The following is a 24,428-nucleotide window of genomic DNA, read 5'->3' as shown; positions in this document are numbered from 1 at the left end:
CAAATCTCCCCTCAATCTTCTACGCTCCAGGGAATAAAGTCCCAACCTATTCAATCTCTCTGTAACTCAGCTTCTCAAGTCCCGGCAACATCCTTGTGAACCTTTTCTGCACTCTTTCAATCTTATTTACATCCTTCCTGTAACTAGGTGACCAAAACTGTACACAATACTCCAAATTCGGCCTCACCAATGCCTTATATAACCTTACCATAACACTCCAACTTTTATACTCGATACTCCGATTTATAAAGGCCAATGTACCAAAGGCACTCTTTACGACCCTATCCACCTGTGACGTCACTTTTAGGGAATTCTGTACCTGTATTCCCAGATCCCTCTGTTCAACTGCACTCTTCAGAGTCCTACCATTTACCCTGTACGTTCTACTTTGATTTGTCCTTCCAAAGTGCAATATCTCACACTTGTCTGCGTTAAATTCCATTTGCCATTTTTCAGCCCATTTTTCTAGTTGGTCCAAATCCCTCTGCAAGCTTTGAAAACCTTCCTCACTGTCCACTACACCTCCAATCTTTGTATCATCAGCAAACTTGCTGATCCAATTGACCACATTATCATCCAGATCATTGATATAGATGACAAACAACAATGGACCCAACACCGATGCCTGCGGCACACCACTAGTCACAGGCCTCCACTCAGAGAAGCAATCCTCCACAACCACTCTCTGGCTTCTTCCATTGAGCCAGTGTCTTATCCAATTTACTACCTCCCCATGTATACCCAAGTATCGTTCTACAGGCTCTAGGACTCATACCTGCCCAGATAAATGTTGATATCAGCTTGTTTACCATAACAAAAAATAATTTTGGTAAGGAAAGAGAAAGATATTGAAAAGGAAACAAGAACCTGATCAGAATATTTGTTTTTATAGATTGAATCCTGCCAGCAAAGAAGCAAATAATCCCAACATTGTAGATCCGTCTTAATTTTGGTGAAAAGGTTTGTTCTATGAAGAGTTGCAAAAGACTGTGTTATATTTATGTCAAAGTGACGAAAACTAGCACCAGATATACAAAACGGCAAAGCTTTTGGGGGAATCTGTTTGGCAATATGGTTGATTGGAAAATATTCCCTTTTGCTGATATTCAATTTACAATCAGAGAATGAGCCAAAGTTGTTAAGAATATTCTCAACACAGGCAACAGGGTGAATGACATATAATAGGAGGTCGTCAGCATATCAGGACACATGGTGCTCCATACCAGCTCAGTGGATACCTTATGCAGTGTTGACGACTTTAAGGCTATGGACAGTGGTTCTATCGTCAGGGCAAAGAGGAGTGGAGATAGTGGGCAGCCTCGGTGGGTTCCTCTGAATAGAGGGAAGTACTTTGAGTGTAGAGAGTTGGTGTGCATATTTGCAGTAGGGGAGATATAGGGATGACAAATCCACAAAATAAATTTTGAATCAAACCCAAATTTACCCAAAATTGTAAACAGATATGCCCACTCCACTCGCTTAAAGGCCTTCTCTGCATCTCAGTAGACAACAACTACAAGAAGGTGATGTACATTTGAAGATAGTTGGCGCCCCCTTCACAGAACCAGTTTGATCTTCCAGTATTATACCAGGAAGACAAGGCCCTGCCCCTAGGCCCCACCCCATATACCCCACCCCCTTGGCACTGCCCCATGCCCAATTGGCAGTGCCCAGGTGCCCCCTGGGCATTGGCACTTTGCCCCTTGGGCAGTGCTGGGGGCCCAGGCACTGCCAAGATGGCAATGCCCAGGGGGCACCCTGCCCCCGTGTGTCCGACCCTCGGGGGGGGGCCTCAATTGCCCCCCCCCTTCACTCCAGCGTGGTCAGGCCGCCAGCCCAAGAAGCTATACTAAACCCCGCTGGGGGTGGAGAGAGTGAGGGAGGCTAACGGGCCCAAAGTTTTCAGTTCTGGCCCGCTAATTATATTTAGCATATATTTAAATTAGAAGCTGCATACATTATGCAGCTCCGCGCTGATTTCTGGCACAGAGCTGATGGCGCCGGAAACCCGGTGCTGGGAGAAGCACGAAGGCCCAGACGACCAGCGTGAATCGGCTGCTAGAGTTTTCCAGCCCGCTGCGCTAAAAAAGCAGCGCAGCGGGATGGGAGAATCACCCCCAATATTTTAATAAAACTAACCTGATGACACTTTTGGATAAAATGCTGCAAATATGGGAACAGTAGCATAGTGGTTATATTGCTGGACAAGTAAACCAGAGGCCTGGTTGTCAATTCACCTTATTACCTATCCAGTTTGTGAATTTGAGATCAGTTTTCTAGAAATATAAGAGCTGATATCAGTGTTGTTTTTAAAAAAGGGGTCTGTGGGGACTGTGAGGCTGTCAAGTTGTTATCAAAACCCAATTGTTCATTAACTTCTTTTCAGGAACTGCTGTCTATACCTAAACTGGCCAAATGTGACCCCAGTTCCATACCAACATAGTTGACCATTAACTGCCCTCTAAAGCCGCCCAGCAAGCCACACTTCCGCTAACAGTGGGTAATAAATGCTGGCTTTGCCAGAGACACAGCAATGCCGGGAATTAACTTTAAAAAGCACAGGGAAGATAATCTGTTCAATGCTCATGGGATGACACCTTATAAAGTGTCATACTCACACAATGCTCAAGAACTAAATGTCGTGAATGTAGCCCAATCCATCACACAAACCAGCCTCCCAAACATTGACTCGGTCTACACTTCCTGCTGCCTCGGCAAAGCAGCCAGCATAATTAAGGACCCCATGCACCTCGGACATTCTCTCTTCCACCTTCTTCCGTCGGGAAAAAGATACAAAAGTCTGAGGTCAAGTACCAACAGACTCAAGAAAAGCTTCTTCCCTGCTGCTGTCAGACCTTTCTCTACACCCTAGCTATGGATGTAACGCTACATTCTGCACTTTCTCGTTTCCTTCTCTATGAACGGTATGTTTTGTCTGTATAGCGACCAAGAAACAATACTTTTCACTGTATGTTAATACATGTGACAATAATAAATCAAATCAAATCAAAATCAAACAGCAGGATACGTGAGGAATAACCCCAATATCAGACAGCAGGCTGGACAGCTATTAGAGAGAGATGGAAAAACTGCTAAATCATTGAAGTCTGTGATTTAGTGGGTGCAGACCTAAACAATTGCCATGACATCCACATGAAACAATGTACAGTCAGAATTTTCCACAACCTTTCTTGTCCTAATCCCAAGGGAGCTTTATTTACTCATTCTTAGCTTTTGTCTCCTTTCCCACAGAATTATCAGAGCCATAGAAACATAGAAGATAGGAGCAGGATTGGCCCTTCGAGCCTGCTCTGCCATTCATCACGACCATGGCTGATCGTCCAACTGAATAGCCTAATCCTGCTTTCTCCCCATAACCTTTGATCCCATTCGCCCCAAGTGCTATATCTAGCCGCCTCTTGAATACATTCAATGTTTTGGCATCAACTACTTTTTGTGGTAATGAATTCCACAAGCTCACCTCTCTTTGGGTGAAGAAATGTCTCCTCATCTCCATCCTAAATGGTTTACCCTGAATCCTCAAAGTGTGACCCTGGTTCTGGACACTCCCATCATCGGGAACATCTTCCTGGCATCTACCCTGTCTAGTTCTGTTAGAATTTTATAAGTCTCAATGAGATCCCGCTTCATCCGTCTGAACTCCAGCGAAAATAATCCTAGCCTAGGTCAATCTCTCCTCATACATCAGTCCCGCTATCCCCGGAATCAGCCTGGTAAACCTTCGCTGCACTCCCTCAAGAGCAAGAACATCCTTCCTCAGAAAAGGAGACCAAAACTGCACATGATATTCTAGGTGTGGCCTCACCAAGGCCCTGTATAATCACAACAACACATCCCTGCTCCTGTACTCAAAACCTTTCGTAAAGAAGGCCAATATACCATTTGCTTCTTTACTGCCTGCTGCACCTGCATGCTTACCTTCAGCGACTGGTGCAAAAAGACACCAAGGTCCTGCTGCACACTCCACTCTCCCAATTCACTGCCATTCAGGTAGTAATCTGCCTTCTTGTTTTTGCTTCCAAAGTGAATAACCTCACATTTATCCAAATTATACTGCATCTGCTATTGATTTGCCCACTCACCAACCTTTCCAGATCATGCTGAAGGATCTCTGCACCCTCATCACAGTTCACCATCCCACCCAACTTGGTATCATCTGCAAACTTTGAGGTGTTACATTTTATTTCCTATCCAAATCATTAATATATATTGTGAATAGCTGGATCCCCAACACTGATTCCTGTGACACCCCACTAGTTACTGCCTGCCAATTTGAAAAGGACCCATTACTTCCTACTCTTTGTTTAAGGAGAAGAGGAGGAGAATAATTGGGAACAGCAAGGCAGATCCTTCTTCCTCATTGATTATGATGATGACAACGGAGATGATATGATTATGAGTTTCAAGCCTAAAGATAGGATCCTGCCCAAATATTTCTGTCCTGGGTCCCTCGATGACACCCTCTATGTCTCTTGCTTTCTCACTTCCACACAGCACAGAAGCAGCGGCTGCTTGTTTGGTGGAAGTAGGGGGCAGGTTAGTCAGCACATTTTGTACAGTCTTTCAGACACCTGTGGAATGCAGGCTGCTGTCAATTGAGGCTTTCAGAATCTGATAGCTTCCATGAGACCAGCTCAACTCACTGATCAGTGGACACTCCCCAATTGAGATGGCAGAAGTAGATCTATATCTGCCTAATTGCTCCAGTGAAATGAGGGATCTTCCTTAGAAAAAGCATCCAGTAACAGTTACTTTCACAGATCTCATAGGATACAGGGGAAGATGGCAAATTAGATCCAAAATGGGTTCAATTACAAGAAACAACATCAAATCCATTCTGTACAAGAAAGGAGTAAGCATCCACCCTGCCCGTCTCCAAATCACATATAATCATAGAATCATAGAAACCCTACAATGCAGAAGGAGGCCATTTGGCCCATCGAGAAGACCACTTCTTTAACACACCAGACGAGGCAGACTCATTCTTCCAGTGGCACATACTCAATTCTTGACAGGCTTACTATTTAATGCCTCAGTTGATTTGATGAGAGTAACAACTGGAAATTGTACTCTTCCATGCTGGTCATTGATATTTATATTCAGGGTCACTGAAGGTGGTGCTGTTGAATGTGGACCTACAGACCAGTCTCTTGTCTCGATCTGTACTCTGACTATGGGGAATGACAGCATCGGACTATTATGGGTTATTTTTTCACAGCAATTTAATGCTGCATATCCCCATTCCCATGTGGTGATCTTGGTTGATTCTTTCAATTGTGGTTAAAATATTTGGCTACCCTGATTCAAGACAAAATGTTAGACGTAGGCCGCGATTCTCCCATCTCTCTGTGCTAAAAAATTAGTGCAGCGGGCCAGGAGATTGTCACGTTGACCGATTCGTGGGGTTCCCGCTTGCGTTTGCGCCCTGCTAGCATTTCCCAGCACCAGATTTCCAGCAGCGTCTGCTCCATACCGGAGATCAGCGGGGAGGCACAAAGATCATTAACATGGTAATTTTAATACAATTTGAATGTGATTAGTGGATCCAGGACTGCAGTCTCTGGGCCCACTAGCACTCCCCCCCTCCCTCCGTCAGAGTGGTTCACTTCAGCGGGGATTACAGTAGCTCCCCACTTTTGGGGAGCTAGTGGCCTGAGCCCGCTGGAGTGAAGGGTGGGGCATTTGAGGCCCCCTAGAGGGCCGGGCAGTGGGGGGGGGTGCCCCCTGGCATTGGCACCTTGGCAGTGCCAGCCTGGACCCCCAGCACTGCTCAAGGGGCAAAGAGCCAATGCCCAGGGGGCATATTGGCATTGTCCTTCGGGAATGGGGCAGTGCCAAGGGAGTCGGGCCTGATGGGGGCAGGGCCTCTGGGAGGCGATCGGTGAGAGTGGGGGGGTCCCACTGCCACTCTGCACTCGGGCTGAGTGACAGAGGGAGGGAGGCCTCCAGCGATCAGGGCTGGCCACTCGGGGGGGAGGTGGGAGAGGAGTGGTTGGGGGGGTCAACCTGCTTGGGGGGGGGGGTTGGGGCTGCAAAGGGGGGGGGATCGGATCGGGGCTGGGGGGAAATCGGGAGATTGGGACTGCAGGGGTCGAAGCTGGCCCAGACATGTTTGAGGGGCCAGTGATTGGGCCATAGAAAGCATGGGGGCCAGCAAAAGGAGGTCGCTGGGCAGGCCAACAATCAGGAGGCCAGCAATCGGGAGGCCGGCGGACAGGGCCACTGCACATGCGCTGTTGTCGGCGCTGACAGATCGGCGCATGCGCAATGGCCCACTCATTGCTATGCTGCTGGCCTCTCCAGTGGGAATAGGCCCCGCCCCAGCATTTTAACATGAATCACACTAGTGCATTCTACAATGCAGAGTGTGAGAGATTCATTTTTAAATTCCCGCTGAAAAGAACTCCAGTTTTTACGTGAATTCAACGCTTAGAAATTTTTGGGGAGAATCGCCCCCATTGTCTTTTCATTTTCTGTCTCCTCCCAGTGACCTGCTCACTTGTTTAGGGATGTCCACTTGAAGACATTCTTTAAAAAAAAGCCAGCTGTGACCTGACAATCAATTCTGTGCCCCATTCAAGACTTACTTGTTGTGAAACTCATAGATCTCCTGAATATTTCCAAATATGATATGTTCCTTGTTAATAATACCAGATGGGATCTCTTCCACTCCACAAGTCATTTCCCAAAAATAGGTCTGAAATGCAATAAATGGGAATAAAATTCCATGAATGTGTGAATAGTGTCGGATGAGCTTCTTTCAGATCTCAGTTCTCAGTATAACCTCAATCACTTCTTTGTATGTAAGTGACTGCAGTTTTTTGACTGAGTATTATTATTTTTAACACATGTTCAGTTCATATTTTCATTGGAATACACCAATTTCTTGCCATATTTTAAAATCTTTGCAAAAACATCCTTTCACTTGGGCAAAATAATCCAGAATATTATGGAGGTACACTAGTACATTCAAGTGTTTGGTACGGTTTATTCTTCTGAACCTTATGCGGCAATCCCCAAGTTTAAGAAAGATTTTCCTGAGGCAGGAAAGAAAGAGTGGAGAGGAGGTCACCATGCATCACCATATTCAAGGGCAGCACAGACAGAGACCAGAATGTAGTTTGCCTGCTTTGCATTCCATTCAAGTGATGCTTTGTGTCACTAGGGCTTTCTTAGGGAACCTAAGAAAATGGGGCGACATTGACAATCATGAAAACAGGGGAAAAATTGTTTCTTTAAGTTATTTGTCAGCACTTCTTAAAATGGAACATTATGGAGTAGAGAAAGAACGAGGTGCTGGTGTCACATTGTCTTCTTCCTTCTCAATTCATAAACTTGCTCCCATTTTCAGAAGTCATTTTACAAGGAAATACTAAGAAACATTAATTCATTTATAAAAGTACATAAACCATAAATACTTTGAACAACAAAAATTCCCGCTGAAAAAACTCTAGTTTTTACGTGAATTCAATGCTTAGAATTTTTGGAAATACTAAGAAACATTAATTCATTTAGAAAAGTACATTTTCTAAAGCATTCATTTGCAGTCTGTGCATTTGTATTGATCTGGGCATTGGCACACAGTCAGTCCTGCAACAATACATCTATCCTGTATAAAAGACATCTCGGTAATTCATAGCTGAATTCTTGACACTTAAAATGGGCTGGTCTTTCAAGGAATTTAATTCAATGTATTTATTTTTGCACATTAATAATTATATTAGTGCATTCTTTGACAGTGCAGCTCACAAAATGGGTTATTAAGGGATCAATAATTTGATAAAGGGAGAGTAACTAGTTACCAATGTTTTGGATCCACCCATCATCATTGATGAACAAGTTATGGCTCCAAATCAGACTCTAGCTTCATAAATTTAAAACAATTCCTCACATGTTTACGAGTTGCTCAAGTAAACCAGGGATCCAGCAATCCCTCCTATAAGCATCTTTTAAACTGAGTTTGACATAGCTATGGATTTGTACTTCTTACACATTCAAATCCACACAGCACCCGTCATGCATCGTACCCTCCCTTTGTTTAGGTGGAACCTCACCGGAGTTATATTGCCAATTTTGCATTACCATGAAGCAGAGATTGCATGCTATACATTCAATTCAACGTTAAAATATTACTCAATGATAAACTTGATGCCAACTTGAGCAAGAGTTACGACCACAAGATTAAACATATATTAGATAGTCCTTAGGAGGAAAGAAAAGTGGATTGCATACCTCAAGACACTCATGTAAATCTCTAACATATGCTTTTTCAGTCTGGAGGAGTTCAGCCATTATAAACCTGGAAAAGAAACGGAGAATATTTTGTTCGCATTATGATTAAATATTTATGCTGCTAGACATTAAAACAAATCCCTGAAAAGCTTTTTTTAAACTAAAAGATTACAAATATTGTGAATCTGTAAAGGAAATCGGAAAAATGATTATGACATAACTGTAAACCTAGGTATTGATCTTTGCTTTGATGAGACATATTGAACAATACAACTGGGAAATCAAGCACGAGCCTGTATTATCTGCCTCTCAAGCCCAGATCCCAGTTGTAAACCATTCTGCCAAGTCAACTACAATAGCCCTCCTCATCCTCTTAAAATGTGGCTCACTCAAGCAGATCCACTCACTATTGGGCAGCAGCTATCTCTCCCTTTAAATGTTCTTACTTAATCAAGACTCTTGGCACAATCTCCCTGTGTAAACTGCAGCAAATTTGCATCCGGTTTGCTGTGAATCAATCTATTTCTGCCCAAAATATGGACCGATTGGAATGCAGAAATCTACAAACTGCAACTGAGTTCCATGCAAAATTAAGATTTTTGTTTCTAAATGCAGATTCATTTTTCAAAATAAAAACCTGAAAATTGTATGAGGAAGGAATGACAAAAAGTGCACAGTGACACAACATTGTGGTTTATGTGCAATTGGCTTCAGATCCAGCAAAATGTCCATATAGGTAGCAGTAAAAGCATCAAGGAACAGTTGGAGCTGGAAAGGAACAGGAGAGGAATGTTCAAAAAAGACTGACTACTATCGTATTGATAAAATAAAGAAAAACAAGGGACTGTTTAAATGTGAGAGGCCAGATGATGAAAGTGACAGAGGGATTGGAAGTCAAATGCTCATCTTTTTCCTTGACACTGTCTTGGAATGACAGAGGGACAACGAACAGCTCATTGTGAGTTCAGACCCTGATTTGTTATTTTGTTGTAGAGTTTGACTTTGTTGTGAATGAGAGATTTACATTGAAAAAAATGACTGGTAAGAAAAGGAAAGCTGAACCTTTTTGGAAGCATCTTTAGCAACACAGGAGGTACCACAGCCAAAAGTGCCATTAGTTTACAAAACACAAAGGATGTAGTCATCAAGGTGGAGGAAAATGCTCATTAGATCAGAGAGGCTCACAAAGAACCCATAATCCAAAAATGTGATGTGGCATGCAAAAATTAAATTCACCAAAAAGATTCTTGTATTAATTGCACACATGTAGATAATAATACCTGGTAATATAACTGATGTTCATTGTCGGTAATCATTAATGTTTAAAACGTTGTTGTACTACTGAAGTAAAGGGGGAAGGATGTTATGAATTGTGAAGCAATGCATCTCTGTGAGACATTACCAGAAGCATATGCGGGTTTTTATCTTTCTTCCATGTTTGGATTTCAATCAGGCAACACCTTGTAAATAAATCTGTATTGAGTTTGTTCAAAACCCACAGTGTGGCACCTTATCATTTTTTCTTTGTTAGTACTACAGGTCAAAATATCTAATATACAACAGAAACACTTTAACATTTCAGTGTAATTGTATGACTAAAGGGCGGCACGGTAGCACAGTGGTTAGCACTGCTATTTCATAGCTCCAGGGACCTGGGTTCGATTCCCGGTTTGGGTCACTGTCTGTGTGCAGTTTGCACATTCTCCTTGTGTCTGCGTGGGTTTCCTCCGGGTGCTCCGGTTTCCTCCCACAGTCCAAAGATGTGCGGGTGAGGTTGATTGGCCATGCTAAAATTGCCCCTTAGTGTCCTGAGATGCGTGGATTAGTGGGTAAAATATGTAGGGATATGGGGGAAGGGCCTGGGTGGGATTGTGGTCGGTGCAGACTCGATGGGCCGAATGGCCTCTTTCTGTACTGTAGGGTTTCTATGATTTCTATGATAAAGAAAGAAAGGCTTGCATTTATGTAATGCCTTTTACAACCCTAGGTTCTCCCAAAGTGCTTTATAGCCAATGAGGTACTTTTGAAATGCAATCCCTTGTATTAAAGGAAATGCAAAGCCAATTTGTGCACAAGCAGCAGTGTAAAAGGAACCAGATCCTCTGTTTTACTGATTGGGAGAGAAATATTGGTCGTGAAATGAGAACAACTTCCCATTCTTCTTCAAAATAATGCCATTGGATCTTTTAATTCCATTTGAAAGAGGAGATGGGACACCTACTTAACATCTGACCCAAAAGATGGTACTTTTACAATCTAGCACTCCATTAGCACTACACTTGAGTGCCAACCCTAGATTTTTGCCTCGGCTGGGATTTTAAAATCTGTGATATGGGACTTGACCCACAACCTTTTGATCAGAGGCAAGAGTGCTATTAACTAAATCACAGATGACAGAGTCGGTCCTCTGATGCAGCCTGTGAATACTGAACCCTGTAAACCTTTAGGTTTATGGAAAAAGAATAAGAGTAGGTACTATTAGCTACAGTTGAGTGAAAACTAGATAACTACGATCATAGTTTTGTTAAGAAGTTGTAAATTATTTAGGTAAGCATGCTTTTGGAGATGCCAATGGTAATGACAGATCATTCACCAAAGCAACCAAGCAGAGCATTCCACAGATTACAATTATGGGGGAAAATTTTCCAGCACTGACATCTCTCATCTTAATGGACACAAAGTCTATCACAATCTTTTCAAACTGAAAATAGCAGCAGCAATAGGGTGACTTGCATTAAACCATACCCATGTCTTCTAATTGAAAATTCCTGCTCAGATTAATACACCTCAAATCTTTTGTAAAGGTTGGCAGCTTATTTCAGAAGGCTGACAAATATAATCCTGTGACAAAAGAGAGCAACAACTATGGTGCACCTACAGATGCAGTAAGAAGTTTAACAACACCAGGTTAAAGTCCAACAGGTTTATTTGGTAGCAAAAGCCACAAGCTTTCGGAGCCTACAGATGCACCATAGAAAGCATTCTGTCTGGTTGTATCACAGCTTGGTATGGCTCCTGTTCTGCCCAAACCGCAAGAAATGACAAAGGGTCGTGAACGAAGCCCAGTCCATCACTCAAACCAGCCTCCCATCCATTGACTCTGTCTACACTTCCTGCTGCCTCAGAAAAGCGGCCAGCATATTTAAGGACCCCACGTACCCCGGACATACTGTCTTCCATCAGGATGAGTACATAGGACTTAATAGGATGGAGGGTTATAGGTAGGCCTAAAAGGTAGGGATATGTTTGGCACAACTTGTGGGGCCGAAGGGCCTGTTTTGTGCTGTAGTTTTCTATGTTTCTATGAAAAAGTCTGAGGTCACGTACCAACTGACTCAAAAACAGCTTCTTCCCTGCTGCCATCAGACTTTTGAATGAACCTACCTTGCATTAAATTGATCTATCTCTACACCCTGGCTATGATTGTAACACTACATTCTGCACCCTCTCCTTTCCTTCCCTATGAACGGTATGCTTTGTCTGTATAGCACGCAAGAAACAATACTTTTACAACAATAAATCAAATCAAAGTACTGCATTGCACAGAATTTTAATCATAGTCACAGAATGGCACATTTAAAGGAATATTGATATATAAACCTACCGTTTAAACAGTCTGGGCTACCTGTGCCTCATTGAAATGGATCATTTTCTGTCAGTCAAACCATTTTTCACATTCTTCAGTTCACATTACAAGTCCCTGAATCCAGGGCCAGGGAAAGACATGTTGGGCCCTGATGCTTCTTCTATTTCTGGACCCTTTATCCACTCCTTACACACATCATTTAACCCTCCCCTTCAATCATGCATGAATTTTTTTTCCCTTTTCAAGATTCACCAAACAATCACAGAAAAATCCTAACAAAATGATGCTGGAAGAAGTAGGTGACTTTCTCCTGCCTGGGTGCATGATGTTATTTGATATAATTATTTCATGCAAGAGGTGCAATTGAATTCTACCTTACCAGCAATGTCACAGGGTAGAAAGATCAAATGACTTCTGAGCAACTACATGGAATTATTGAACTACACAGGTCTTTACTGTCAGTGAGAAGCGTTGAAGCTCTCAGGTATCTCTGTGCAACACAACTTTTAAGAGGCCAGAAGACAAAGACTCAATCGTTCACAACTGTCTCTGTGTTTTGAAGACTCTGCTGATTGCTGCTTCCCCCTACAATATATATTTTAATATCTGCAATGCAACACAACTTTATCACAATATTTAAATGCCTGAAAAATCTCATAAAAGCATCAAGTTAGAGTGGAATAATAGGTAAGTAGACGAAAGGACAAGATTGTAGTCATTGGAAAAGACTCTTGAGAAACATGTGCCATATAAAACAGGCTACTGATTCACAGTGAGCTCCCTACTCACTTCACTCCTGGCAATTTCACCTCACAAAGGCTGCTCACAGTAAATTTCCATTAGCAACAAAACAAACAGAACTCCAGCCATGATTACACTCTTTGTTCGCAAGATAATTATGGATGACAAAGGCCAGCTCATCTCATCAATCCAGAATGATATATAAACATACATATTAAGAGCAGCATTAAGCCATTCAGCCCCTCAAGTCTGCTCCACCATTTGATAGCATGGCCTACGTTATATCAGTGACTATAACTTAAAAGTACTGAATTGACTGTAAAGTGACTTGGAACATCATGAAAGGTGCTGTATAAATGTTGGTTCTGCCTTTCATTACACCTGCCTGCAGTAGGCAGAATGACTGTATGAATGGTGAAATTGAAGGCCCAATGCTGATTCTGTAAGGGTCATAGAATCATAGAATTCCTACAGTGCAGAAGAGGCCATTTGGCCCATCAAGTCTGCACCAACTCTCTGACAGAGTATTTTACCCCCACCCTATCCCCATAATCCCACACATTTCCCATGGCTAATCCATCTAACCTGCACATCTTGGAAAACTAAGGGATAATTTAGCATGGCCAATCCATCTAACCTGCACACCTTTGGACTGTGGGAGGAAACCGGAGCACCGAGAGGAAAACCACACAGACACGGGAAATGCGCAAACTCCACACAGTCATCCAAGGCCGGAATTGAACCCGGGTCCCTAGAGCTGATGCAACAGTGCTAACTACTGTGCCAATTCTGTGATAATTAATCACAGGGCAATCAACTGTTTTTTTAGGAAAGTGACTGCAAAGAAATCACTTCAGTTACATAAGAAATCAACTATGTTGGCAATACAACCTTACCAATCTGACTTATCTGGTGTCAACCCACAATATACCATAAATCTACTCCTTTTGTGCTAATAACACTATGCACAGGATTTGTCAATCAGACATGTACCTGCAGCTTCGGAAAAATGTGGATTGAATTTTTGATCTGAATTTTTCAAAAAATGAAACATGGCACAAAAATTCAGAACAGCTTTAACTCAAGAACTGGATCATTTTCACTTCCCCTAGAAGCTGTCATACAAATTGTGTTGTAGACGATGAATTTACAGCCCATCTGGGGGTGAGGAATGGGGAAGAGATTTGTAAAACCTTTCTTTAAGCAATCTCTTGGTGACAAATAGGGAATTCATTCCCAGACTTTGTAATAGCATTGAAATGGACGATAATGAGTTAACATTTTACATCACTCCCAGTTTTTAGTTTCTTAAATTTACTTTGATGGGGCCCAAGATTCCCAAGCATCTGGTACATCACACATCATGTCATCAGAACTATGCCTACCTATTTAAGGGCATAGTGAAAATTGAGACTGCTATTTACATGCTGGTTAAAATTCAAAAGAGAATTTTGGGAAGAGTACAGTATTTAATTCTGTGGTACTAAATTTTGAAAGTGATTTTCCCCCTCCCACATCCCTTCTCCCAGCTACCTCAACTCAATCCTGCCCACCCCCCATTCTGTTGCATTTTAAAAGTATTCCTGGAGTATTCTGTAGTTTGCATCAACCTGCAGCATTACTTTATTATCTTTAGAATAACATGTCTTGCTTCTATTGTGAACACCAAGGGTGCAATCTTCCCAAAATTGCACAGAGTGTTGAATCAGGTGGGAAAATCTGACTGCTGTCACAGGCATCTTTTCTCGCCTGATTTAATGGCACTCTGTGTAATTTCAGAGTGCTGGCGAAAACCACACTGCTAATTGGAGGGGCAGGGCCTAAACACGCCAGCAATCTGAGATGGGACACCTTCTTAAAGGCAGCCCCAATCCCAAAGCTAAATTTAAGAACCACCCCCCACCAATGGACCTTGGGACCCGCCGCCCCCAGACTGCGCCCTCCCCACCATGGATATCCCCGGCGAATAAGAGAGTCAACCTCCAACCCTCACATGCAGAAGGGGATGACCCCACCCACACACCCCCCCCCCACCCAATGGATAAGGGGAACCCACCCCACACATCGCCCCAGCCAGTGCCCCCTGGCATTGTTCCCTGTTAGTGCCTGCTACAGTGTCAATATTTTGTACTGCACTGGTTTAAATATATTGCCCTGCATCTTCTTTATGGTTTTGTAGTATTTGTTCTTATGTAAAGTTACCAACAAGGTTGAAGGTACGAAGGATGAAAGGTGACCTGATAGAGGTGTACAAGATGTTGAGAGGTATAGATCGGGTGGATTCTCAGAGGATTTTTCCAAGGGCTGAAATGGCTGCTACAAGAGAGCACAGGTTTAAGGTGCTGGGGAATAGGTACAGAGGAGATGTCAGGGGTAAGTTTTTCACTCGGAGGGTGGTGGGTGAGTGGAATCGGCTGCCGTCAGTGGTGGTGGAGGCAAACTCGATAGGGTCTTTTAAGAGACTTCTGGATGAGTACATGGGACTTAATAGGATTGAGGGCTATAGGTAAGCCTAGGTAGGTAGGGACATGACCGGCGCAACTTGTGGGCCAAAGTTTGTGCTGTATTTTTTCTATGTTCTATGTAAATGTATGCCACAAAATAAATCCACATCCTCAGATCTTATTAAGGTGCATTATAGTCACATCGCACCATTATAGCTTGATTCTTACTCTTTCTTTCTTGCAGATTTTCTTTTTTCTTCATTGGCTTCATGGTTTACATCTCGAAGCTTAACCTCGGGGTCAGTGAGACTTGCTGGGATGATGTCTAGTTCTAGATCCTTATTGTCCTAGGAATAAACACAAACTGAGAACTGCACCATCAAACATCACACTTCATTTCAACAGAAAGACACCAGAAACACAAGTGGATAAGCATGACCTGCATGCCAATATGTCGGGCAGATTGAAATATAGAAGGCTGCTTTACTTATTTACATATGTCACTATTTTCAGGACTCCTTTTCACAATCCATCTATTTCCTGCTGGAAGAGGTTCCAAGAAATTCCATTGGCAATCCAAACGTAATTGTGAAAATACATAAAGGAGGCAATTCAGTTTATCTAGTTTACCCTTCAGTAGAAACCCATAAGCTCCCTAGGCTTACTACAATTACCGAGACATTAAGAAAATAAAGTCACGCCAGTTTGTAAAGAGGAAGAGTTTGTTTTTTCATAGGAGTGGTCCATGATTAAACTTTTAAAGCTTTCAAGGCCTTGAAATGGATGTGGGGGAGATTTACCAGAAAGGTACCAGGGATAAGGGACTTTAGTTGTGTGGAGAGACAGGAGAATTGGGATTGTTCAGAGAAGGTTCAGGGGAAATTTAAGAGAAATGCTCAAAATTACAAAGGGATAGAGTAAATAAGGCTAAATTGTTTCCAAGAGGTCAGTAACCAGAAAACCCAAATTTAAGGTAACTTGCAAAAAAGCAGAAGCGAGATGAGGAGAATGGGAGGGATTTTCCGGCCATGTTCACCCCAAAACTGGAAAATCCCCGCTCAAGGTCAATGGATCTTTGCATGGTCCGCCCCTCCCACCCGCTACAATTCCTGTGGCAGGCGGGATGGGAACATTCCGGTCTATGTTTTACGTTATAAGTTGTAATGACCTGGAATGCATTACCTGAAAAAATGTTCCACACACCCCTCTTAGAGGGTTTCAAAATGGAATTGGATCTATAATTTGCCACTTGGCAATCACCCTTTTTTAAGTTAAGTTTATTTATCAGTCACAAGTAGGCTTACATTTAAACTGCAATGAAGTTACTGTGAAAATCCTCTCGTTGCCACATTCCAGCACCTGTTCATGTACACTGAGGGAGAATTTAGCATGGTCTTTTCCACTGTGGGAGGAAACCGGAGCACTCGGAGGAAACCCATGCAGACATGGGGAGAACGTGCAGACTCCGTACAGTCAGTAACCCAAGCCGGGAGTCAAACACAGGTCCCTGACACTGTGAAACAGCAGCACTAACTACTGTGCCACCATGCCGTCCCTGTTCAAATATAGATGAGACATTGGACTGATGAGGCAGAAAAGCATTGCAACATGTTGTTAATTCAAATGTAAGAAGTATGCTTGTCATTGCAAATGAGGTGCACAATTCGGGAATAAAAGCTTTTGTGTGTGATCCCTTTAAGTTTTTTGTACAGCCGCACAAATGCATTATTTATCCTGCTGCTGCATCAGTGCACATACATCAGTGCACCTTAATAGGAACATTGTATGCAAGTTTGCATTTTGGACACGGTGCCACGTGGTTGCAGCTAAACGCCCCATCACATTCAGAGATCCAGCAATTCTAACATTTGATGCCTCTCTGAGTTGGCTCCCTGTAGGCACTGTCAAACTGTATGAATTGAGATGCCCTGGCAAATAGGCATCAGGTGCTTGCTTTAGGAATACACAGCAAAGTCCTGTGTGTTCTCTGCAATGAGCTTCTGTTATCAACATCAATTAACAATCAAATTGAATTGCTGTAAAAAGAGACATGTTGAAGCTTTTCATCTGTACCCAATCATCCCATGCTTGCAAAACTCAGATGTGATTCCGCGACTGTACAACCTTTGCTAAATAATCCATAGTGTGTTAAGAATTACACTGACAACCAACTTAAAATTTGTCAGAACTATCAGCAGGACACTTCACAAGAACACCGATATAAGGGGAAAACAATTCATACTTTATGAGAAGAGAATGCTAATTGGTTGGCAAGTGGACTCTTGATTAGTAATGGCACTGCCATAGAGAATGCACCAGTTGATGGTGACTGACAGATAACTGCCAAGCATTGTTTGAAATTTAAACCAGGCAGCTTGACCCTGACTAGTCAAGGCATTGCCTTGGGGAATGAATCAGTGCATGGCTGTCGCTTATTTTGTTTAGCTGAAACAAGCGCAATGTGTAGACCAGTTCATTCTGTCTGCAAAGAACAGGACCCTGTGTATTAATACATGTAGCTTCTAGTACACGCAAATGCACCATGCTGCAAGCCCAACTAACAATCTTAACTTGGTTGTCAGAGTAATTCTTCTAATGCTGAGGATTATTTAGCAAATGTTGTACAATTGCAGAATCACATCTAATGTTGGACACTGGGTTTTGTGTTTTGCCAACACGGGCTGGTTGGGTATGACCTGTACCTTACCCATTGTGAATAACAGCTGGGATGTGCTGTTTGATACGATCCACCTGTCTTTGGGATGTATGGTCTACATACTTAGCATCACACTGGTACTGAAATTCATATACTACATTACTCATTTTTGTTATAGGCAGAATTTCTTTTTGGATAGATGGCATCACTTTGGGCCCTGAAAAGTGCCCAGTCTGTCTCAGATTACCCTGGAAGGGCAAGGTATCTCAAAAATTTAAGGAAGAGGTGAAGCTAGCTGTTTCACATCGCTACTATGCAGCAGCAGCATGAGTGACATGGGCCACTAATGGGATGTTGCTATCATGCCAAAAAGATGTCCCACCTATCACATCAATAAATGACATGGTACATCAATTTCAGTGCTACTGTGATGCAAAACTGAAGATAATTTAGACTTATGTAGTTTGAAGATAGCTGCATGAGTGCAAACCTTCTGCTGATTTGTGCCTCAGAGGTGTAGCATTATATCCATATTTGATCTGTTATCTTGGTAACAACGCATTATGAATCTCAGGTAAAACCTGTTTACACAGTGACGAGGGACATAGCTAACATGTTACGAGCACTGGGAAGTTATATTTATTGAAAAGGAATTCATATATTATTATTGGATTCGGACAAAGGACTAATGTGGATTCAAGGAGTAGCAGGTTCAAATTTCATATTTACTGTTAACCGGTTTTCAAACAGAAACCTCTTTCGAGGATCACCATTCATTTTGGAGAAATGAGCCAATAAATAGGTTATTTCAAAAATATAGTCTAGAAATTAAATACATTTTACTTAAAACACACAAGACTATCAATTGTGACTCTGCTGAATGATTATTAGATCAATTAGCTCAATTTTTGATGTTACATTCTTTGTTGAGAAAAATCTGAACTTTGGCTCAATATTTGGAATCTTGACATGCTTGCCTCCAAGAAAATACCCCAGTCCAGAATTTTTTGTTTTCATCCATTATGTGTTTGCATACCATGATTTTGCTAGCATTGTAGTGAAAGTTTACACATTTCCATACTCTCAGGATTCTGATATTGAGAGTTGGAACTTAGCTAGGGGAACTTGAAAAATTCATCTCAGCTATTCTGTTTTCTCTGGTCAGCTAGTGAATATGAATCTGGTATTGTAATCCACCGGTTAAGACAGAAGGGTCCAAATCATTATTCATCAGAGTGTATTTATTGTACCACCTGTTTGGAGGCCTTGTGGGTAGCATCCCTGCCTCTGAGCCAGTAGCTCTGGGTTCGAGTCCCACCCCAGGACTTAATGGCCAAGGAAGTTGCATTCATAACACGGGAAAGCAAGTTGATTACGTCAACCTGTAAATCCTGCCTAAAATGTCAATGGCTGGCAGTGAGAGTGAGAGAGACTCCTGGTCAGCCATGCTTGATGTGGAGTGGCGCCCCTCAAGCTAAAAGCCCCTGGCACCAACTAGTAATTCCTGAAACAGATCGCTAGCCTGTGGAAATAGTCAGAAGTCTGCCTTACTGCACCACTAGGTGCGGGAAGAGAATTGGACCATCTATTCACCCGAACTAAGTAAGTGTCCTTATTAATTTCACACACTGCTTTTGAGAGGGTCTAAGATATGATTATCTGAACATTAGTTGGTCTCAATAAACAGCCAAACAATCTAAATGCCCATTAGCCAGTTACATTGTGCTGATACAATTAGGAATCTTGGCTGCTGCAGGCCAAGAGAATTTTCCCATTAAGAAAATCAAAATTTAATAACTCCTTTCAAATGTCATTTTCTGGCAAAAAAGTAAATAGCGTCAGGTGTTTAACATCATAATCAAGAAAAAATAACTTGGCTCTCTGAGTTTCCCTTCTGCTGCTCCATTGTAAGTTTGCCAGAGGCATTGATGGACAACTCATTGAGGTACGTGGAACAAAGTGACAGGGGCTCAAAGTCCAAGGAAATCAGGACTATGCCCATAAAAATCAACCAATTTGTTTATTGAAGCCTGGAGACAGATGAGCTTTCCACCAATATTAAAACTTCTGGAATAATTATAGACAGAATCCCAAAGATTGAGGCCAGGCGATCCTGCTTACCTCGGACGTGATTCCAAGGCCTTTTTCCAAAAATGATTTGTACTTTCCCATTCTCAGCGAGAAATCTCGATAGCGCTTATCCACCGCAGTGACCCATTTTTTAATCTCGCAGGCATGTGCGTGCCCCTTCTCCACAAAACTGTCAGCCAGCTGAATGATGAGCTTCACCTTTTCCTTGGTTTGCTAGATTGGAGCAGAAATATTGTTTGCATCAATTTCGATTAAATTGAGCTGCTAATTCCGACTCCAATCTGATCCAATTCCCACTCTTCTTGCAGTTTGGAATACATGATTAGTTACTGTGTCTTGACCTTTACCCTGATTCTTCCAGGAGTCCCACTTTGACAATGGAAGCAGCCAACCACTGCATGAGTTTATTGGTTCTGCTGACTGGTTTATTCACTGCAGTCAGTAGAAATACGTCGTGTCACATCAAGATATCTCTTAAACATCTTAATGGCATTAAGGTTCGGTCCAAAAGGCTAGAAAGCAATATTCGGCCAACAACCAATATACACTTCAGTCAGTTTGATCTATTGAATAATTTTGATGAAACATTCCCTAACAGTAGATAGAGACATGCAGGATAGGATTCTGTGAAGATTTAGGGTAGATAAGAAAATAAATCCCCATGTTACAGAGCAGGTAAAGCAGACAGTGCTTCAGGTGCTATTTGTTAAGATCTCTCACGACTATTTGATCCTCCAGTGCACTATAAATGGAGAATCAAGACGAAGGGCAACCATAGCAACAAAATACGTCATTTAGCCCCTTGAGTCTGCTTCACTGTTGCATTAGATCAGAGGTTCTCATTGAGGGGTCTACAGACCCCTTAGGGTCCTGAAGAAGGTTTCAAGGGATCCACCACCCCATGGCTTCTCCCAATACCATCAATCTAGCCCCCAGGATCAGCTCCATTCTTACTGACTGCAGTCAACATAGTCAGCACTATATTAGTCCTCTGACCTGCCTGATCTCTCAATTTCTCCAAAGAGCCAGCATTTCATTTACCAGAGAATTCAACAACATCTGAAAAAAAAACAATGGCTTGAAACATCTGGGCCGGGATTCTCCCAAACAAAAAGCCCAATGGGTGGGAAAATTGGGGAATTTCCTGCCTGTTTTTTGGACGTACTTACTTGAACGAATCTGCGACACTCTGTGCATCACAGAGTTCCTCAGGGAGATTCACGTTGGTGGTTGCGGGGTGGGGGGAGGAGGGGGGGTGGGCTCATCCCGCTGGAGAGGCTGGCAGCATAGTGCTGAGTGGGCCACTGTGCATGTGCCATTCTGTCAGTGGGGAGCTTGGCGCGTACGCATTGGTCCCTCTATCACAGGCCTCCGAGTCGCTGGCCTCCTGGTGTTATCCCTGACTCCCCTCCCCTGATCACAGGCCTACTGGACCCACCCACCCCCTGCCAGCCCCGATCTCCCACCCCCCCCCGCCATGGCCAGCCCCGACCCCCCCCTAGCCCCAATCTACCCCCTCAATGGCCAGCCCTGACACCCCCGCATGGCCAGCCCTGAGCCCCCCACCCCATGGCCAACTCTGACCCCCCCCCGATAGCCAGTCCCAATTGCCCCCTCACTCCCTCCTCCACCGAACCTATTGCAGAGTGGCAGTGGGTCCTCCCAGCATTGATCACTTCCCCCAATAGGCCCTGCCTCCCCAGTATGCTGGCCCCGCCCCCATGACACTGCCCTGGTACTTGGTGGGCAATGCCAGTGTGCCAGGCTGGCACTGCCCAAGGGGGGGCCCCCCCACCCCCAAACTGCCGGGAGAGCCTCAGTGGCCTCTGCCCCATCAGTGGGGTGAGGACACCTGTTTCCCATTAGTGGGGAGCAGTTGTAAACCCCTCTGGTGGGAACTTCTCCCGGCCGGGGAAGTGGGGGGGAGGGGGGGCAGGGGGAGTAGTGGGTGGGAATGGAGAGACACTAGCAGGGCCCAGAGAATACTGTCCCGGGCCCGTTAATCATATGAAAATTACTATTTCCATATGGTAATTAGCTCCACACCGCTTTCCAGTGCGACTTCGAGAGTTAGGTTTTAAGGAGTGTCTTAAAAATGGACAATGAGCTCGAGAGGGAGGTGCAGGGAGGAAATTCCAGAGACTGAGGTCCCGCCAATGGAAGGCAATGATATCAACTGATTACACTGAAAAAAAGCACCTCGGAGACTCGCCATCGGCCGGACGCCAGTCGTGAACCCTGCTAAAGACCCCCTGCTGTTGACTCCTGGCCCACTGCGCTATTCGAGCAGCACAACGGGCTGGGAGATTCCTGGTACCGGTCTTTGGATTGTCAGAAATGGGATCTACTTTGGGAGATGCGCATCAGGACCTGCCGAAGTCCTGATGTTAGACATATATGGAAATTGCATGGGAAGTTACCTGGTCCAATACCTGCGTACTTATCTAAGCACCAAAACCGACCACCCCTCCCTTTAATCTGCTTCAACCAGGATTGGAAGATTCTAGAAGCAATGTGTAGTTTAGCTAGGCTTTGTGGGCAGTGACAATGTGCCCATTGTGCTCAGCATTGTTGCTGACCGGAAAGTCTCTGCCAATGTCAGTTTCCATATGTACACTGATGACTCTGAGCTTTGACTCAGCACCACATCTCTTGACCTCTCAACTGAGTCTAAGTTATCAGACTATTTGTCTGATATCCAGTCATGGGTGAGCAGAAATTTCCTCTTTTATCCACCTCTGTAACACCGCCTGACTCTCTCCCTCAGTTCATCTGTTGCTGAAGCCCCAGCTCATTCATAACTTAGTTACCTCGAAACCTGCCTATTCCAACCCACATCTGGCCATCCTCCCTCATTCTACCCTCCATAACCTTGAGGACAGCTAAAGCTCTCTTGCCCATATTCTAACTCACCATCACTACATCCTCCCTGACCTCCCAGTTAAGCAGTGCCACAACTTTAACACTCTCTTTCTTGTTTTCACATCCATTCCTGGCTTCGCTCCGTCCCATCTAATTCTAACTTTTTGAGTATCCCCAATTTTAATTGCTCCATCGTTGACATCATTGTCTTCCATTGGCAGGACCTCAGTCTCTGGAATTTCCTCTCTGCACCTCCCTCCCTCTCTCGCTCATTTTCCATTTTTAAGACGCTCCTTAAAACCTAGCTCTTGACTAAGCATCTATTCATCTGCCTTAATATTTCAGGTGGCTCTTAGACATTTTAGTTCATAATGTTTCTGTGTAATGTCTTGTGTCATACTCCTGACGGCCAGAATGAAAGATGAAACCAATGCCAATCTTTAATTAGAGTAGAATTATTCGCAGAGTAAAACATTACAGATACATCTCCTGACTCCACTCTACTCCTCTGTCAATCAGTGTCTCTTTATATGTGCTCAAGTAACCATCCAATCAATGTCCACCAAATGCACATACTTCACCATAATTGATGCGACGGGATGATTTGCTATGTTACCATCACTACCTAAATACAAGTTATTATTGCTACAAATCTCATTTGAACAAGGAGTGGGAAAAGACCATTCAGCCCCTCGAGCCTATTCTGCCATTTAATAAAATCATGGTAGATCTGATAGCAGCCTCAAACCTGCATCCTACCTACCCCCAATAACCTATCACCCCCTTTCTTACCAAGAATCTATCCACCTCTGCATTAAAACTATTCAAAGACTCTGGGTGGAATTATCTGGCCTCCTGCGGTGTGTTTCCAGTGGTGGAGGTGGTTTGCCATTGGCTCCTGGCAGGATCTACAACATTTTGCGTGGCTCATCCTTCCCACCACCGGGGAAACCGCCACAGGCGATGGCCATCGGTGGGAATGGAAGATCCAGCCACCAGGAAGGGCTGGAAAATTACATCTTCGGCTTCCGCCGCTTATTCCAGTTCCAGAGATTCTCAACCCTCCGAGAGAAAGATTTCACCTTGTCTCCATTTCAAATGGCGACCCCTTATTTTTAGACCGTGACCCTTGTTTTCGATTCCCCCACAAGAGGAAACATTGTTACCACATCCACCCTGTCATATCCTTCGGGATTTTATATGTTTCAGTCAAGTCACTTGTTCCCCTTCCAAACTCCTGGAGATACAAGCCTCATCTGTCCAACCATTCCTTAGAAGGCAACCCGCCCATTCCAGATATTATTAGTCTGGTAAACCTTCTCTGATCAACAGCGCACACAATAACTTGAATGTCCTTCTTCGGTGCTGAGGTATTCTGAGATCCTATTGTACTGGAGAAGTTGAGAGTTCTCGGTATGAAGGCTCCGATGAATACAGCACTGCTTTTTACAGCACTGAAAGTGTTGGGTCTATTTACTACATACTATTTATACAAAATTGGATTTTCAGCAAATACAATGAAAACAAAGTATTGAACCAGAACAAATGTTGACCATGAAGCATGGGTGTGCACTTGTTGGAATTATTACAGAATAGTCATGGTGCAGGAGGCAGCTATATGGCCCATTGTATCAGCACTGGCTCTCCAAATGAGCACCATGTCTTATGCCATTTCCCTGCCTTTTCCCCTGCACATTCTTTATTCAAGTAATCATCTAATGTCCTGTTGAACAAAGAACAAAGAACAGTACAGCACAGGAAACAGGCCCTTCAGCCCTCCAAGCCTGTGCCGCTC

General features: G+C 43.5%; 1 protein-coding gene across 1 annotated transcript in view; it reads right to left on the bottom strand.

Annotated features, from left to right (window-relative positions):
- Positions 1-24,428, bottom strand: part of kalrna (kalirin RhoGEF kinase a) — a 790,772-nt gene that overhangs the window by 259,064 nt on the left and 507,280 nt on the right. Inside the window, exons 22-25 of the mRNA XM_078228353.1 lie at positions 19,802-19,984; positions 15,253-15,371; positions 8,254-8,320; positions 6,609-6,718 (exon numbers count right to left, since the gene is read on the bottom strand). Of these exons, the coding sequence (XP_078084479.1) occupies positions 6,609-6,718; positions 8,254-8,320; positions 15,253-15,371; positions 19,802-19,984 (479 nt within the window). The remainder of the gene's footprint in view (positions 1-6,608; positions 6,719-8,253; positions 8,321-15,252; positions 15,372-19,801; positions 19,985-24,428) is intronic.

The sequence above is a fragment of the Mustelus asterias genome, chromosome 14 (assembly GCF_964213995.1).
Source record: "Mustelus asterias chromosome 14, sMusAst1.hap1.1, whole genome shotgun sequence".
Classification (NCBI taxonomy): Eukaryota; Metazoa; Chordata; class Chondrichthyes; order Carcharhiniformes; family Triakidae; genus Mustelus; species Mustelus asterias.
The sequence above is the reverse complement of the archived record's forward strand: the minus strand, read 5'-3'. Positions and strand labels throughout refer to the sequence as shown.